The sequence below is a fragment of the Caenorhabditis briggsae genome, assembly GCF_000004555.2.
Source record: "Caenorhabditis briggsae complete genome, chrIII, whole genome shotgun sequence".
Classification (NCBI taxonomy): domain Eukaryota; kingdom Metazoa; phylum Nematoda; class Chromadorea; order Rhabditida; family Rhabditidae; genus Caenorhabditis; species Caenorhabditis briggsae.
In genome coordinates this window covers 12,956,868-12,972,631 of record NC_013490.2, presented here as the reverse complement: position 1 = coordinate 12,972,631, position 15,764 = coordinate 12,956,868, and the positions used below count along the sequence as shown (strand labels likewise).

Below are 15,764 nucleotides of genomic sequence, written 5' to 3'. Positions count from 1 at the left end.
CAGTATATATTTCCTTCACAAAATAGCCAAATTGTCTTCAAATTCCAACGAAATTTGGTGAAAAATTACCAAAAATGGCTTGAATAAAAAATCCATGAAAAAACTGTGCGGCGCCTTTGCACGCCCACAAAACCGCGCCTCAAAAAGGGGCGGAGCGTCTCGACAGGTTCATTTGAAAGCTCTTGACTAGTTAAGTTTGAATATATAGTTTTTATGTATTTCTACCGAAAAGTGTCTGAGTTACGGTCCCTTGTGCCTTTGAAGCTAGCTACAGTACCCCGAAAACGGAAAATGAGGAAAGTAGGTCATGCGTATACTCATTTTGAAGCTCTTAACAAGCGGATTACAAATATAATAATAACTTTTTGACAACTTGGGGAAAAAACAAAAACTCACATCAAAAATCTCAAATCCAGCGATATCCAAAACTCCAATATAGTAAACCATATCATCGGAGTTGGCTTGAAGTGTCTTATTGACTCGCTTAATCAACCAATGGAACATTCTCGCGTAGATCGCTTTGGACAACGCGCCAACCGCCCAGTCGACCTGAAATTACAGTAATCCGTATTCAAAATAAGGCAATTAATCTGAAGACACATTTGAAAGGAGAATATTGATAAAATATTGGAAAACGGCAAGAAACCAAACTACCGTACCTGTTGAACATTCTGGCCCTTGTTGACCCATTCCATTCCAACCTTGATTCTGGGGCGAGTCAAAGCATTCAAAAATTGATCTGTATCAATTCCAAACAACTTACAAGCAGCAGTGGGGCCTAAAAATATCGATTTTTCAAAATGTTCCAAGGATTACTGTACTTTTCATATCATCCACCTCGGCTTGCTCATCTCTTGGCTTCTGTTTAAAAGTCGAATTTCCAATGTGCATGATGGCCGAACACAGTTTGTACAGATCGTCCTTCTCGCGTTCCGAGAAGCCCATCACGTTGAATGCAGTCTGAAAAAACTTGGAATGGCCTAGAAAAAGCTAGGCCATCTACTCACATCGGTAATCCCCCACTCCTCTGTATCATTCATTCCGGGTACCGTAATCTCAGCTTGCGACACGAATTTGTAGTCGCGAATGTTGTCACTTAAACCGTAGCGCTCTGAAAAATGAGATCGTAACTCAGACAGTTTTCGGAGGAGACACATGAAAACTATATATTCGAATTTGTCTCATTGAGAGCTTCAAAATGAGACTCGATAATTTTAAAACCCATATTGACAACATTTTAAGCTCTTCAAAATGAGTTTTAAAAAATTTCAACTAACTTAGGAAATTTTCGGAAAATGCGCTCTATTGAGAAAAATGGAAAGAATGTCATAACTTTGTTAGTTTTCATGCTAGCTCGATGATTTTAAAACCCATAGTTTTAATTTTTTAAATTCTTCAAAATGAGCTTATTTTCAACTAGTTTTCCATAATATTGTAAAATGGGCTCTTTTCAGAAAAACCGAAAAATGGAAAAATCAAAAAAAAAAAAGTCATACATGCTTACATTTTTGTCCAAACCTAAAGCTAACCAGATTTTTGAGTTCGCCCCAATTTAAGTTCCAAAATAAGTATAAACAAGCCCATGCTCATGTGAGTTTCGAAAATTGTGGAAAATGTGCTCCATGGAGAAAAAACCGAAAAATCATCATAACTTGGTTAGTCTTAGTACTAGATTTAGGATTTTTAACCCTCATTCTCAAATTTTTTAGCTCTTAAAAATGAGCCTAGTTTTAACCAGTTTTCCAAAATTTTGGAAAATGCGTTCCATTGAGAAAAAGCCAAAAATTGTCATCATTTGTTAGACACTTACCTCTCAACGCTTTTTGAGTCATGATTTGATAGAAGATGTGATAGGAGCGCTCGCCGGGCGCTTGCTTGATGACACGAGACTTTTCGAGAAGGTCTGCAAATCGAATAAAGGGGATTTTTCGAATTGAATTTTGATTTAGCCTGAATCTTATTAAAGGTGGGGGGACAGGAGATTTTTCGTAGTTTTTTGTAGCTAGAGTATGCATTCTACCGTGACGGTGTGCAACGCTTAATGTCACTCTGCGTACAGCTGTCGTCCTCGCCTTTATGTATGCAATCGGGCGTGCGCTTTCTCTTTGCCCGCGTGGCTCAGTCGGTAGCGGCGCCGCACCCTCAATCATCGCCTTCACAAGTTCAAATCCTCGAGGGGCATCTTTGAACGGAATTTCGAGAACATTATTTTTTTTCATGTCCCCCCACCTTTAACGTTTTCGTCATCAGTTTGTTCCTAGCTTTCGAATGAGTATAATCATGACCGACTTCCTTGTACTTCCCTTTCTATGTATTCTATGCGCCTTTAAGCTTGCTACAGTACCCCCAAAAACTGAATTCGGGGAAAATAGGGCATTATTATATTCACTGCAAAGCTTGGAATTTGCAAAACAACAATTTTTAAATAAAAATGCTAAAAAAAACTTTCTCAGAAACGATAAATTCGAAACGACAATTTTCTGGAAAAATTGAAAATCAAAATTTCAGACTAAATTTTGTATTTCCTTGAAAAATCTGTTAATATTCTTTCTCAGCTTGTCACCGCCTTTCGAATGAATATACTCATGACCTACTTCCCTCTACTTGCATTTCTATGTTCCCTATGCGCCTTTAAGCTAACTACAGTATCCCAAAAACTAAAATTAAGGAAACTAGGTCATGATTATAGTTAAACGAAAGCTTACAATTAGCCAAACTCAATCATATAATTTTCAAGCATCTCCGCCAGAAACTAACAGAATTACGACTCTATGCGGCTTTCTAGCTACTGAAGCTACCCCCGTCATGATTATACTCATTTTGAAGCTCTCAACGAGCTGAGCAATAATTTTCATATCCCAACTCACAATGCTCAATATCTCCTCCCACCAGACGTCCCTTTCTATCAAAATGGATTCGAATGAATTTTCCATAACGCGACGAGTTGTAGTTTCTAAAAAAAAGTTGAGAATTGAAAAATGCATATGCGCTCTAAACGAACCTTGTCGTGGCTCCATTTCCAAACGCCTCGATAGCCGGGTTGGCTTGCACAACTTGGTTTTCCAGAGAGGATTCCTGGAATTTTGAAAACATTTGCAAATTTGCAAGAAATTTTTTTTAATTCAATTTCTCACCGATTTCTGATCCTTGTTTCCAGAACCAATCATGGCAAAGTAGGCGATAACTTTTTTGGTGTTTTCAGTTTTTCCAGCTCCCGATTCTCCGGTGATCAACATTGATTGATTTTCCTTGTCTGAAAATTTCAGAAAAATCTGAAAATGCAACAATTCTAAGCTCCTACCCGACATCATATTCCTAAATGCCTCATCAGACACAGCAAACAGATGAGGTGGCATCTCGGCACGTCTCTTGTTCACATACATTGAGGCGACAGAGTCAGTGTATATTGGAAGCATTTTGTATGGGTTGATGAAGACGCAGAATAGACCGGAATACGTCTGAAAATAATAAATTTGAATTTAGCTTGTTGAGAGCTTCAAAATGAGTATACTCATGACCTATTTTGCATCACTCTGTCTTTTGGGGTACTGTAGCTCCGTTAAAACCACATGGGACCGTAACTCAAATAGTTGATATCGAAGAAGCATAAACAAAATAGATTTAAGCTTCGCTATCATGACCTATTTTCTTTGACATTGAGTTTTGGAGTACTGTAGTTAGCTTTAAAGGAAAATAAGTAATCCAAAAATCGAGGTGAGTTGGTCATGGTTATACTTATTCGAAAGGTGATAACAAGCTGAGTATGTATATGCACAGGATATTTAACGAATTCTAGATTTTAAATCAAAATTATTAATTTTCGATTTTTTCACAGTTGAGTTTTCAAGTTTATCACTTTTCGGTAAGTTCAGCATTGTTCTGTCAAAATTATTGTTCAGCCCGTTGAGAGCTTTCAAATGAGTATAATCATGCCCTAGTTTTCTCAAATTTAGCTTTTGGGGTACTGTAGCGAGCTTAAAGGCGCATAGGGTACATAAAAATGCAAATGGAGAAAAGTAGGTCATGAGTATACTCATTTGAAAGCTAATAACAAGCTGATAAAGAATATGAAGATATATGAGTTTAAGGGTTACAGCTCGGGTTCTATTAGAGGGTTTACGGTATACATATTGATTTGAGTTTTTTGAAGTACTGTAATCAGTTTAAAAGGGAAAAACTCACATAAATCATCATTGAATAGTATCTCTGTCGAAGGTTATGCAACACGGACGCCTCATTCAAGAAAGTCAAATTGCTCATATCCTCCGTCTTCTCAAACTTGGCCGGATTGATTTCCTGAACTTCGGATCTTGTCAATCTTTTCTGCGATCCATCAGATGGCATCGTCAGCGTCAAATTGTCGCCCTCTTGGACTGCAATTGCAGCAGCAACGAATCCTTCGGCAGCATCCGGGACCCAGGCATGAGTCTTGTTGTCAAAGCGACGAGCAGCTTGCTCCTGAGAAAGGGTTACTGTAGATTTAAAAGAAACAAATAAGCATGTTTCTGCATCTAGTACTCTGTAAATACGCTCTAATTTACACCTGGACCCTCCTAACACCTTCTCAATGCCCCTCGAAAAAACAAAAAAAAGAGCTGCCCCCACGCAGGATTGAACTACGGACCTTTGGTTTACAAGACCAACGCTCTACCACTGAGCTATAAGGGCACAGCGTGGAGAGGGGAGAGAGTGCGTACAAGAAAGGTAGGGAGAGACGCAGAGAAAGAAAAGGAGGGAGGGCGGTGTTTTTGTTTGCGCTTCATACTACAGTGATTTTATACATCTTTAAAAAAGCAGAGGTTTCTAAAACTTTGGTTTGACCAATCACATCAAATTCACATTTTAAAAAATTTTCGGGAAATTTTCTATTTTTTGGTGTAAAAAGCAGGAAAATTGAGCAACTGGTTCTGGAGAAAATTTAAAAAGAAAGTCTTAAAAGTTTAAAGCTAATTTTCAGTTTTCAATTTTAAGGTTTAATAGTCAAATTTAATATCAAGATGTATAGAATTTTCCAAGGTCAATTATGATATAAAAACCATGAATTTTGAACCAGTGGTGTTTGAGAAAACTGAATTTTTTCACCTCCCCTTATTCTTGTTTCTAATCCCTCAATATTTTTCTGCTCATCCCCCAAACAAACTTTTTTGTACCTAGGTAAAAAAGAAGATAACTACTGTTGTCTTTGATAAAAGATGTTAGGAGCTTTTTTGCCTCTTTCTCTCAACAAATCCCGCACGGGATTTTCAAATATTTACTTTTAGCTCACCCAAAACGAAATCTTGGCACAGTGCCAAGTCTTGTGATTTGAAAATGGCCTACAAACCTTAAACTAGTCCGAGGAATACAATTCGGACATTTTAAACCCTATTTGAAGCGCGACGGCTCAATGGCAGGCGGACGGCAGCTGAGCTTTAATTGACCTACTTTCAAAGCTTCATAAATGTCTTCTAAAATGGAATCAAGTTGAGAAAGTTATACATTATGATAGGGCATGGTAAAAAGAACATTTTGATATAAAAATCATAGCAAAACAGTTTTTTGGGTCTCAAGAACCAAAGCTTCGAACATCATAGTCTAACTGATGCAGGAAAAGTGATTATAACTTGATTAGTTTTTGAGCTAGAGCTGTGATTTTTATACCAATCGACTTTGAACCAAATTTTACATAAGCATGTCAAGTTTCAATTTGATGGGCTCAAAAATAATTCGAGTGGAGCGCGACTTCTATATGCGGCACATTCTGCCTAGGTGTAACGCGAAGGAAGTTGACACCTAACTTTTTTCATTTTCGTCATACATTTATGATTTTTATACCATTTGAAAGCTGATTTTTTGCTTGTTTAAATCTCATAAAACTAGCTAAATAGCAAGAAGATTGGAACAGTTTTAAAGCGCATTTAAAGCATCTATACGGTATATCAAGGAAAGTGCCCACAACTCCTTTAATTATTGAACTATAATGCCAATCGATGCAGCATAAAAAGTTACACTAGGTTGTGGATTTTCAAATTGATGAATCTGAAAATAAGTCCAGTGGAGCGCATTTAAAGCAGCTACACAGTCAGTTGACCGTAATCCGCTTAATTTTGGAGCTATTACTCTTGTCCGAAATCAATGCACGTTGCGGCCGAGAAAACAACAGTGGGCGGAGCTTAGCTCCCACAGAGAGAACTTTACTGTATTTTTCAAATTATTGCATGCGCTTTTAATACAGTACCTCAACATTTATTGAATTTTTGTCTTTTTCTCTCATTTTTTCGTTTTTTTCTGTCTAATTTTGTGTAATTCTTATAAATCTTTAATTTATTTTTCTTATACTGTCTGTTCAATAAAACGTGGGCGCGCCGCAGCCGGAAAATGGGGCGTTCCTGATACGCCCCTTTTTGCAACAGTGGCTCACCCTTTTCGGGGATATTTTTTCCGGAATTTTAGATGTCATTTTTCACACTTTTTCTCATTGAAATTGAATAAAATTGAGTTTTTAATGTAAAGTCAGAAAACATGAGTAGCACACCACAACGAACTTTCCCCCTCAACCGACAACCCCAGGAAGCCATCGCCGTCGAGGTATGAAGGCACTGAAGCAATTCTGGATAATATTGATATTTTCTGAATGATTTTACATTAAAATCTCAATTTTATTCAATTTCAATGAGAAAAAGTGCGAAAAAATACATCTGAAAATTCCGAGAAAAATATCCCCGAAAAAGTGTGCGCGCGCGTTGCATAAAGGGGCGTGTCGCGTAAGCCCCGCCCCTTGCCGAGGTTTTTTTGTACAGACAGTAAAATAGAAAAAACATCAAATAGGGCCCAAAATAAAAAACGTCCGACGTACGGTATTTAAAGGCGCATGCATCAATTTGTTTTTTCGCTGTGCGACCGACGATGCGATTTTGAGTAAATTTTCGGCCGCAACGTGCATTGATTTCGGACGAGAGTAATACTCTAATCATTTTGGTACCATTCGAATGATCATAGAATTTTACGAACCTTCAAAGCCTCATCCTGAGCCTGCCGCAGGTACTTCCATCCCGGATCCATCATATAGTCGATATTCGCCATGGCGAACGAGTTGGTAGATCAAAACAAAAAAAAACAAGTAGATCAAATTTTTTCTTTGATAAAACACACACAAATCTGCGTAGAAGAAGCAAAAAAAGTTTTATCAATGGGTGGCCGTTGGTGGGTCGTCGGCGGCAAAACGGGGGCTCACAGAGAGAGCTTCAGGTTGGAGATATGTGAGAGAGTGAGAGACACAGAGATTCTCTTTTCTTGAGGATCGTGGATACACAATGTCGGGAGTAGCTTAGAAACATATTGTATTTACGGGGCGGAGTACTTGAGAGGGATTTTCGGGGGAGCTGATCGGAGATGGATGGCAACGTTTGTGGAGGAAAGGAAGGAATTTGGGAATTCAACAACTATTTTAAACAACACTTTTTTGGAAATTCATAAACATTTAAAACTTTTGAATTAACAAGGTATTGTCAGTACAAAAAATTAGTGTTTTGCACCGAGTCTGCATACACCGCAGGTCGCAGTTTTATAATTCCGACAATAATACACATAACAAAAACAAAGTTATATAAATTATTCCAATACCAGCAAGCTGGTGCGCCTTCGGCGCGATTCCATTTAGTTATTTACTGGTTCGTGGCTCCGCTACTCAATTATTTTTAAAGGATAACGTAAATTTATATTTAATTTTCAAGCTTTTTAAAAGTTGACAGACTGACACGAGGACGGACAGACGCCTCTAGCGTTTTATATATAAGGAAGAATCGAGTACACTGTAAATTCGCTCTAATTCACACCTGGACCATCCTAACACCTTAACAATGTCCCTCGAAAAAGCAAAAAGACAATTGCCCCCACGCAGGATTGAACTACGGACCTTTGGTTTACAAGACCAACGCTCTACCACTGAGCTATAAGGGCACACCGTCTTAAGGAGAGAGAGTGTGTACAAGAAAGGGAGGGAGAGACGCAGAGAAAGAGGAAGCGACTGTGTTTTTGTTTGCGCTCCATACAACATTTTTTTCATACAGCTTGAAAGAATAGCGATTTCTAAAAGTTGTGTTCGACTAATAACATTAAATTTATATTCAAAATATTTGTCTTCAAATTTCCTTTGTTTTAGTGTAAAAACCAAAAAAATTGAGCAACTGGTTCTAGAGAAAAATTGAAAGAACAGCAGAAGAAAGAGTTAAAAGTTTAGAGCAAATTTTCAGTTTTCAATTTTAAGGTAAAATAGTCGAATTTTGAATTAAAATGTCTGGAATTTCAAGACAATTATTTTGGTATATTAATCATTGCGATTAAACAAGTCATCTCTGAGAAAACTAGCTTTTAAAAATGCATGTCCAAAAAAGTAGGGAAAAATTCATTGTTTCAATATGTACAGACAAACAAAAAGCACCGGGGGAAACTTCAGGGTAATTAATGACTCATAAATTACACGTATCATAATTAGCAATTAACCAAAAAAAACTAATTTAGAAAATGGAGCATTTATAGGCTCGATTCACTCGACGAAGGTCGGATGTGGAGAAGTCGTTGGCTTTTCCCATAATTGAAGTGAAATGATTATTCTGGAAAAATTGGTTAAAAATTAAAAACTGCAGCATTTTTCAAGGATCATTTTGGTATAAAAACCATAAAAATCGGTTGACAGGTTTTTGAGAAAATTCAAAAAAAAATTACTGGAAAATTTTCAAAAAATCAAAACTTGTACTTTCCAATGTTCTCAAGAACCACCGAACCGATTTTAGTAATTTTTATACCAAAATAATCCTCAGAAAATTCTGCATTTTCAGTATCCCATGACCTAATTTTTTCCTCGGCCACGCCCCCTTACCTTCGCCTCAATGGTATTTTTCCCATTTCTCGACCCCTCATTTGCTTCATAATGCATAATAGATGTATAATCATAGTGTTCTCCGTAATACGATAATCCCAAATTGCTCAGCTTATCAAAATCTGTGTTGGCACCTGAAAAAAGCATTTTCTGTCTGTCTGTCTGTTTTTTCGGATGTCTTTCTTACCTTGAATCACATTTTGGTATAAAATTGAGACGTATTGATCACGATCCTCACGTTGGTGCTCGTGAATGAATCCTAAAAATAAAAAACTTGTCAATGGAGCGCACTTTATATATTTCAATTTCTGAGGATCATTTTGATATGAAAACCAGAAAATCCGGTTCGGTAGTTTTTGAGAAAATTGAAAAATACAAAATTTGATTTTTTGAAATTTTTCCAAAAAAATTTTTTTATTTTTTTGAGTTTCTCACATACTAAGAAACCGAATTTTGTGATTTTTATATTACAATGATTCTTGGATTATTCTAAATTTTCAAATTTAAAGTTTTAATTTTTAATTCAAGATTTAACAAGTTTTATGGAATCGAAAACTTGAGAAGCCAAAATAACGAGGGATCCAGTTTTTTGGTTCCATAGAATTCGTCAAGTTTTAGCATGGAATTTGAATTTTATACCAAAATATTGGAAATTGTTTAGGAATTGTTTTGGTATAAAAATCATAAAATTTGGTTGAGTAGTTTTTGAGAAAATTGAGAAAATACAAAAGTTTTTATTTTTTTTCGATTTTTTTTTTGATTTTCGATTTTCTTGAAAATTAGGGAACCGATTTTCGTGATTTTTATACAAAAATGATCCTTGAAAAATTTCATATTTTTTTCATTAGATCGCATTCTCTTACCTATGACATGCATCAATTCATGAATGATCGTCGCGTAATCGATACACTCATCGGCTAGGGAGACCTGTTGACGGCCACCGACTCGAGAGAAATCTGCGTAGCATCTGGAAATTAAAAATTTTAGATTTTCTAGAAAATTCTAAACATTTTGATATAAAAGTCAGGAAAATCGGTTCTATAGTTTTGGAGAAAATTGAAAATACAATTTTTTTCGAAAAATTTATAAATCAGACTGTATTTTAACATTTTCTCAAAAACCAATAAGCCGATTTTGTGATTTTTATATTAAAATTATTCTCATAAAATTTCACATGTTTTGGTATAACACTCAAATTTCGTCCTGAATTTTAACAAATTTTATGGAACCTAAAACTTTGAAATCACTATTTTTTGGTTTATTAAGTTTTTGATACCATCAAACTTGATAAATCTAGATCTGAAATTTATGAATAAGACAGAAAAAATCAAAAGTTTTACAGGTTCATTTTGATTTAAAAAAAATTGTGTGGTTTTTGAGAAAAAATAAAAAAATTCGAAAATCAAATTTTTATGAAAACTTTGAAAAAAAATCAAATTTTATATTTTAACATTTTCTCAAAAACCAATAAACCGATTTTTATGATTTTAATACCAAAATCATTGTTTGAAAATTCTGCATTTTTTGGTATAAAAATGATTTTCATGGTCTAACTTTTTTCCTTTTTCCTCGACCACGACCCCATTTTCTCGAAAACCCTAAATTTCAAAATTTTCAGAAAATAAACCCATACCGTCAACGTTGAGCTAATGCATCTCGGTTACTGTAAGAGATATCAAGAATTGATCAACTGATAAAATGTTTATCATAATATCAAAAAAAATTGTTAGTTGACTACTTTTTTATATCTTCTACAGTAACCGAGCAAAATTAAAGCGAAACTGACGATTAGGGCGCCGGGAAGATGGCTGCTCTTCTGCGGCTCCTCTAACCCAGTTTATCTCCTTTTTCAAAAATTTTGAAACAAAGAAAACTCACCCATCCAGCTTCTGAATAACAATATAATCCTTATCAGTTGGCGCTTTTGGTACAAATCGAATGCAAGTTCTCTTTGCATATGCATCGAATGCACGTGCCAGAACTGCTCTTTGAGCACTTGCTGAAAAATTGCGGACATTTGGACAGGCAGACACACAGAGACTTACTGTAGGCAGCGGAGAGGATGTATGGGACTCGTCCATTCGGCCATTTGTCCTTATCAGCTGCTACAGCTACTCCACCGCCACGTTTGAATCTCTGGAAATCATTTGGATAGACAGACACACAGATGAACCTCAACTTTGAGCCTATATATCTCTTGTAGTAGCTATCAAAACGGTTTCAACTGATAAAATGCTCATCATATTATCAGTAGTTTTTTGTTAGTTGACTACTTTTTTGTATATTTTACAGTAACCGAGAGAAGCTCTCGTTCTTGAGAAGGAGGGCGGCGGGAAGCTGGAGCGGCTGCTCGCCTGCGTCTCCTTCAATGCAATATATCACGGTCCATGTAAAAGATATCAGAAAGTAGTTAACTAACAAAACGTTCATTTTGAAATTCTACACATTTCATCAGTTGACAATTTTTTGATTTCTCTTACAGTAACCCAGATAAACTGGCTCAAAGCTTAAATTTTCAAAAACCAACCTGCATAGGAATGCGCATATCATGGAATAGACTTCTAACTCGTCGTGTATTTGTAGTTGGCAAGAGAAGAGCATTTCGAAAGTCGGTTTCGGTCAAAAATGAGAATTGTTGCATATTTGGCATCCAGAAGGGCGCTTGGCACAGTGCCATTGGAGCCGAGAGCAGGATGGAGAGCACGAGGGAGGGTAGCATTTTAAAGATGTTCTGAAAATTTGAGGATCTTACTTTTTATGTATTGTTTGATGAACATTTTTGTAATAATTATTTATATTCAAAAATATTAAATTTGGTTCAGTTTTTTTTGAAAAAGTGAAAAAATAGAAGAGCCACTTTAGAGAGGGGCCTACTTAAACCCTATTTTCCTCGGTTCCTGTGAGAGTTATCAAAAAATAGTCTTTTGATAAAATTATGGAGATATTATGATAAAAATTTTGTTAGTTGACAACTTTTTGATATCTTCTACAGTAACTGAGATAAATTACCTTGAAGAAGACGCAGACGAGCAGCCGCTCTACCATTTCTGCGAACTCCTCCTTGAGCGCGGGCACCCCAGTCGTCAACGTTGGCTTCAATTATCTCAGTTGCTTTGAAAGATAACAAAAAGTAGTCTACTGATAAAATGTACAAACTTTTATGATAAACATTTTGTTACTTTACCAATTTCTTATATCTTCTTAAATAACCGAGATGAGTTAAGTTAAAGTTGAAAGTGTGTGAAGACCCTCTAAATGCAGGTTTCAAGGTGTTAGGATCGTTTTATCTTGAAAAATAAAAAGATTCGATTTGTTGACAACTTTTCAATATCTATTGAAGGAATCGAGACGAAGTGGGTCAAAATTGAAGTCTACGGAGCCCGCGTTCCAAGCTAGAGAGTCTATGTAGGTCAAAGTTGAGGTTTCAAAAAACTGGAACAAAGCAAACTTACCAAAAAATGAGTTGTGACAGCTCCCAACCAACTGTTCTCCAACCAACTACTGCTGGTTGTGAGGAGCTACTCGTAGAGGCATCCATTGCCAAAGGTCGCGCCTCCTCTCTCCGGAGCCAGTATTTCACGCGCGGAGGAGCAACGCGGAAGGAACCAGTCCGCGTGTGTGTGTGTGTGTGTGTGCTCCAGGTTGTGCTCATTTACTCTAACTACCTGTCAAAAAAACGACTGGTGGTGCAGGAGCAAAGAAAATGTTTGACTTTTTATTATATACAGAAGGAGGAGGAAAGTAAATGAAGAACAGTTTTATGCAAACATTGAAACAATTTTTTGTAGTATTTGCAGTTGGTTTCAAGAGTTCAATTATTAGTCGTCGATGTATCGATCCAGATAGATATTACCCAAATTGACGATTGATGGAAGGAACAGTGGGATGACGTCGATCTGGAAAAAAGATGTTGGCTGGCCTAGCGTTTTGAAGCCATTTACCTTGGTTCTCATGAGAGATATCACAATTTTGATAACTGATAAAATGTTTATCATAAAATTTCACACATTTTATTAGTTTACAACTTTTTGATATCTATTACAGGAACGGAGAAAGCAGGGGCAAAGTAGAAGCGTTTATGATACAGCCAAGTTTGCGACTGAAGAGTCTCTTACTTTGAACTCACTTATCTCAATTCCTTTGAAAGATCAATGTTTTGTTAATAAAAAGATAATTGTCTTGAAATTTTACACATTTTATTAGTTTACAACTTTTTGATATCTATTATAGGAAGCAAGGTAAATGAAAGCAAAATTGACGACCAGGAAGCCCGCGCTTTTGTACGAAGCGAGCGGCTGCTTGCCTGCGGATCCTTTATTTTAATTTAATTTGTTTATTGATCAGGTGTAATAAAACATTAGAGGGCAGCACATGAAAGACTCAGAAAAAATGCCCCTCACGAGGCCGATCTGAGTAGGGAAGGGGAAACGGGATAATTTAGATATTTGACAAGGAAAGATGTAACCGGTAGAAGATGTAACCGGTAGATCCTTCAATTCAGTTTATCTCATGCCGCGTTAAAAGCTTGATTTCCAGGAGTAATTTCCTGGAAAAACGCTCTCCAAAGCTGCGATTGTTTTCCAGATTTACAGCAACAGTAAACTACTGTATCACTCGTTTTGGCTGTGTTCTTCCTGTTGATTCATGTCGATTTACGGCGGGTCTCGAAGCGGAGGCCTCTGGAAAACAATGACAGCTTTGGACAGCGTTTTTCCAGGAAATTACTCCTGGAAATCAACTTTGAAATCACTTCCCTTAATTAGATATTAAAAGTTTGTCAATTATTAAATTGTGAAACCTAAAATTTTGGGCTCTTTATGACAAGGGGGCCCATGGGAAAAGGGGTGGGGGGCCCAAGTAGAAAAATTATGCCTGAGTTGAAATTTACCAATTTTTTCAATTTTTGTGACTGTTCCTATTTCAATTTCGAACATTGAACATTTTTCATAATTTTTTGAAAATTTCAGTTTATGTCATTTTTTCACATTTTTTGTCTATTTTTTTGTTACTAAGCCTGAAAAAAAATCTAAAACTAGCCGAATAACTTCAAATTACACAGTTTCAATTATCAAAATAGTGTTGTTCATGCAAAAAACCGGCCTAAACTGAAATTTTTCAAAGTGACGCATTTTTGGGGAAACAAGCGCAAAGTACGAAATTGTCAAAGAAACATCCGGAAAACTTGAAAAAATTGGTAAATCTTAAAGGTGGAGGGACATGAAAAAAAATAATGTTCTCGAAATTCCGTTCAAAGATGCCCCTCGAGGAGTTGAACTTGTGAGGGCGATGATTGAGGGTGCGGCGCCGCTACCGACTGAGCTACGCGGGCAAAGAGAAAGCGCACGCCCGATTGCATTCATAAAGGCGAGGACGACAGCTGTACGCAGAGTGACATTAATCGTTGTACACCGTGACGGTAGAATGCATACTCTAGCTACAAAAAAACTACGAAAAATCTCCTGTCCCCCCACCTTTAACTTAGTCCACATTTTTCCACTTGGCCCCCCCCCCTTTTTTGCCGTGGGCCCCCCCCCCCTTTTCCCATGGGCCCCCTTGTCATAAAGAGCCAAATTTTGCACATTTTTGATAGCTTCTTTAGAGAGCGAGATAAATTGAAGAAAAATTGATGGTTGGGGAGCCTGCGCTCAGGGATGAAGGCGCAGAGAAGCTAACTGCTTTTGAGGTAATTTATTTCGGTCCTTTTGAAGCAAAAAAAAATCTTTCAACTGACAAAACGATCTTCATAAAATTCTACACATTTTGTTAGTTTATATCTAACTAGTTTACCACTTTTTGATATCGATTACAGAAAGTGAGATAAATTAGAGCACAATTGACGATTGTGGTGCCGCGCTCAAAAAGCATGACGCAAACTTTAAGCTCACGTATCTCGCTTTCTGTAAAAGATATCAAAGTTTTGTCAACTAATAAAATATGCAAAATTTAAAGAAAAACATTTCAGCAGTTGACAAAAATCTGATATCTCTTACAAGAAGCGAGATAATTGAGCTCAAATACATGGTCCTAAAAATCCCACCTGAATCGGATCCGTTGCATTTGTGTCTCGATGTGGGCAATCGTGTTGGATATAAATATATGGGTCGGGGGTGTTAATGGGACCAAAATCACTTGCACATCCAGTTACTCGGAAATTCCCATGGATATCACTCCAGGTTCGACCCATTAGGTCATCGGATTCCAGGGGAAGGGCTGGAAGCAGCTAGGCAGTTTGCAAAAATTTAGAGGTTAAAATTTTGAAAATTCAAAAATTCGAAAACTCAAAAATTCAAAAATTCAAAAATTCAAAAATTCAAAGATTCAAGAATTCAAAACTCAAAAATTCGAGAACTTAAAAAATTCAGAAACTCACAATCCTCATCCCAAAGATCAATATGGACCTTTTTGACAGCATGTGGATCAGTGGGACACTTTAAAACTCCGGTGGCCATAAGGCACTTGGTTTTGGAAGCCGCCAAATTGGAAAATGAGAGAATTAGAAGAGCATGGAGCACTTTTCTAGAAGACGTCATAATTCTAAGGGGGACAGAATGCGTGGTGGTAAGAAAAAGAAGAAGAATGTCTTTTCCCATGAGACCTCTTATCTTATCTTGCCATGTTCACTGGTCTATTTGCTCATTGGTGTCAGTTCTATGCACACAAATATTTGTACATAACACTATGTACATCATCTTTTTGAGAAATTATGTGGTTAATGAGCACAGGGACCAGAAATCTCTAATTAAAAATATTTTTATATTGGAAATTGTCTTTTACAAAAAAAAATTCAGGTTGCAGAACTTGAAAAAAAAGATCAACGGAAAAAATGTAAAGGATATTGAAGGACGCTTCTGAAACTCCAAAAACTGAAAGTTTCCAAAAATTTCCAGAAACCCTAAAATCCAAACTT

The 15,764-nt window shown here is 36.6% G+C and overlaps 3 protein-coding genes and 2 non-coding genes across 5 annotated transcripts in view; all 5 read right to left on the bottom strand.

Moving 5' to 3' along the window:
* The window catches only part of CBG21212, a gene marked incomplete at both ends in the record, with an annotated part of 15,587 nt that extends 8,525 nt beyond the window's left edge, over positions 1 to 7,062 (bottom strand). The window contains 10 exons of the mRNA XM_045244576.1: positions 397 to 549; positions 660 to 778; positions 822 to 960; positions 1,008 to 1,095; positions 1,807 to 1,903; positions 2,868 to 2,953; positions 3,002 to 3,075; positions 3,135 to 3,458; positions 4,183 to 4,458; positions 6,991 to 7,062. Of these exons, the coding sequence (XP_045097227.1) occupies positions 397 to 549; positions 660 to 778; positions 822 to 960; positions 1,008 to 1,095; positions 1,807 to 1,903; positions 2,868 to 2,953; positions 3,002 to 3,075; positions 3,135 to 3,458; positions 4,183 to 4,458; positions 6,991 to 7,062 (1,428 nt within the window). The remainder of the gene's footprint in view (positions 1 to 396; positions 550 to 659; positions 779 to 821; positions 961 to 1,007; positions 1,096 to 1,806; positions 1,904 to 2,867; positions 2,954 to 3,001; positions 3,076 to 3,134; positions 3,459 to 4,182; positions 4,459 to 6,990) is intronic.
* CBG28760 lies at positions 4,597 to 4,668 on the bottom strand. The gene has a single exon. It is a non-coding gene (tRNA).
* An 804-nt stretch (positions 7,063 to 7,866) lies between the features above and the next one.
* CBG28875 lies at positions 7,867 to 7,938 on the bottom strand. Its single transcript has one exon. It is a non-coding gene (tRNA).
* A 557-nt stretch (positions 7,939 to 8,495) lies between these two features.
* Positions 8,496 to 11,576, bottom strand: Cbr-nas-1 (the record flags this gene model as incomplete). The annotated part of the gene is made up of 7 exons (XM_002642771.1): positions 8,496 to 8,591; positions 8,858 to 8,991; positions 9,045 to 9,116; positions 9,721 to 9,824; positions 10,736 to 10,856; positions 10,903 to 10,993; positions 11,385 to 11,576. 7 exons carry the CDS (start codon positions 11,574 to 11,576, stop codon positions 8,496 to 8,498), a joined length of 810 nt encoding a protein of 269 aa, XP_002642817.1.
* A 1,099-nt stretch (positions 11,577 to 12,675) lies between these two features.
* Positions 12,676 to 15,387, bottom strand: Cbr-ttr-52 (the record flags this gene model as incomplete). Its single annotated transcript, XM_045244575.1, has 3 exons — positions 12,676 to 12,753; positions 14,895 to 15,067; positions 15,228 to 15,387. 3 exons carry the CDS (start codon positions 15,385 to 15,387, stop codon positions 12,676 to 12,678), a joined length of 411 nt encoding a protein of 136 aa, XP_045097226.1.
* Between the last annotated feature and the right edge of the window lie 377 nt (positions 15,388 to 15,764).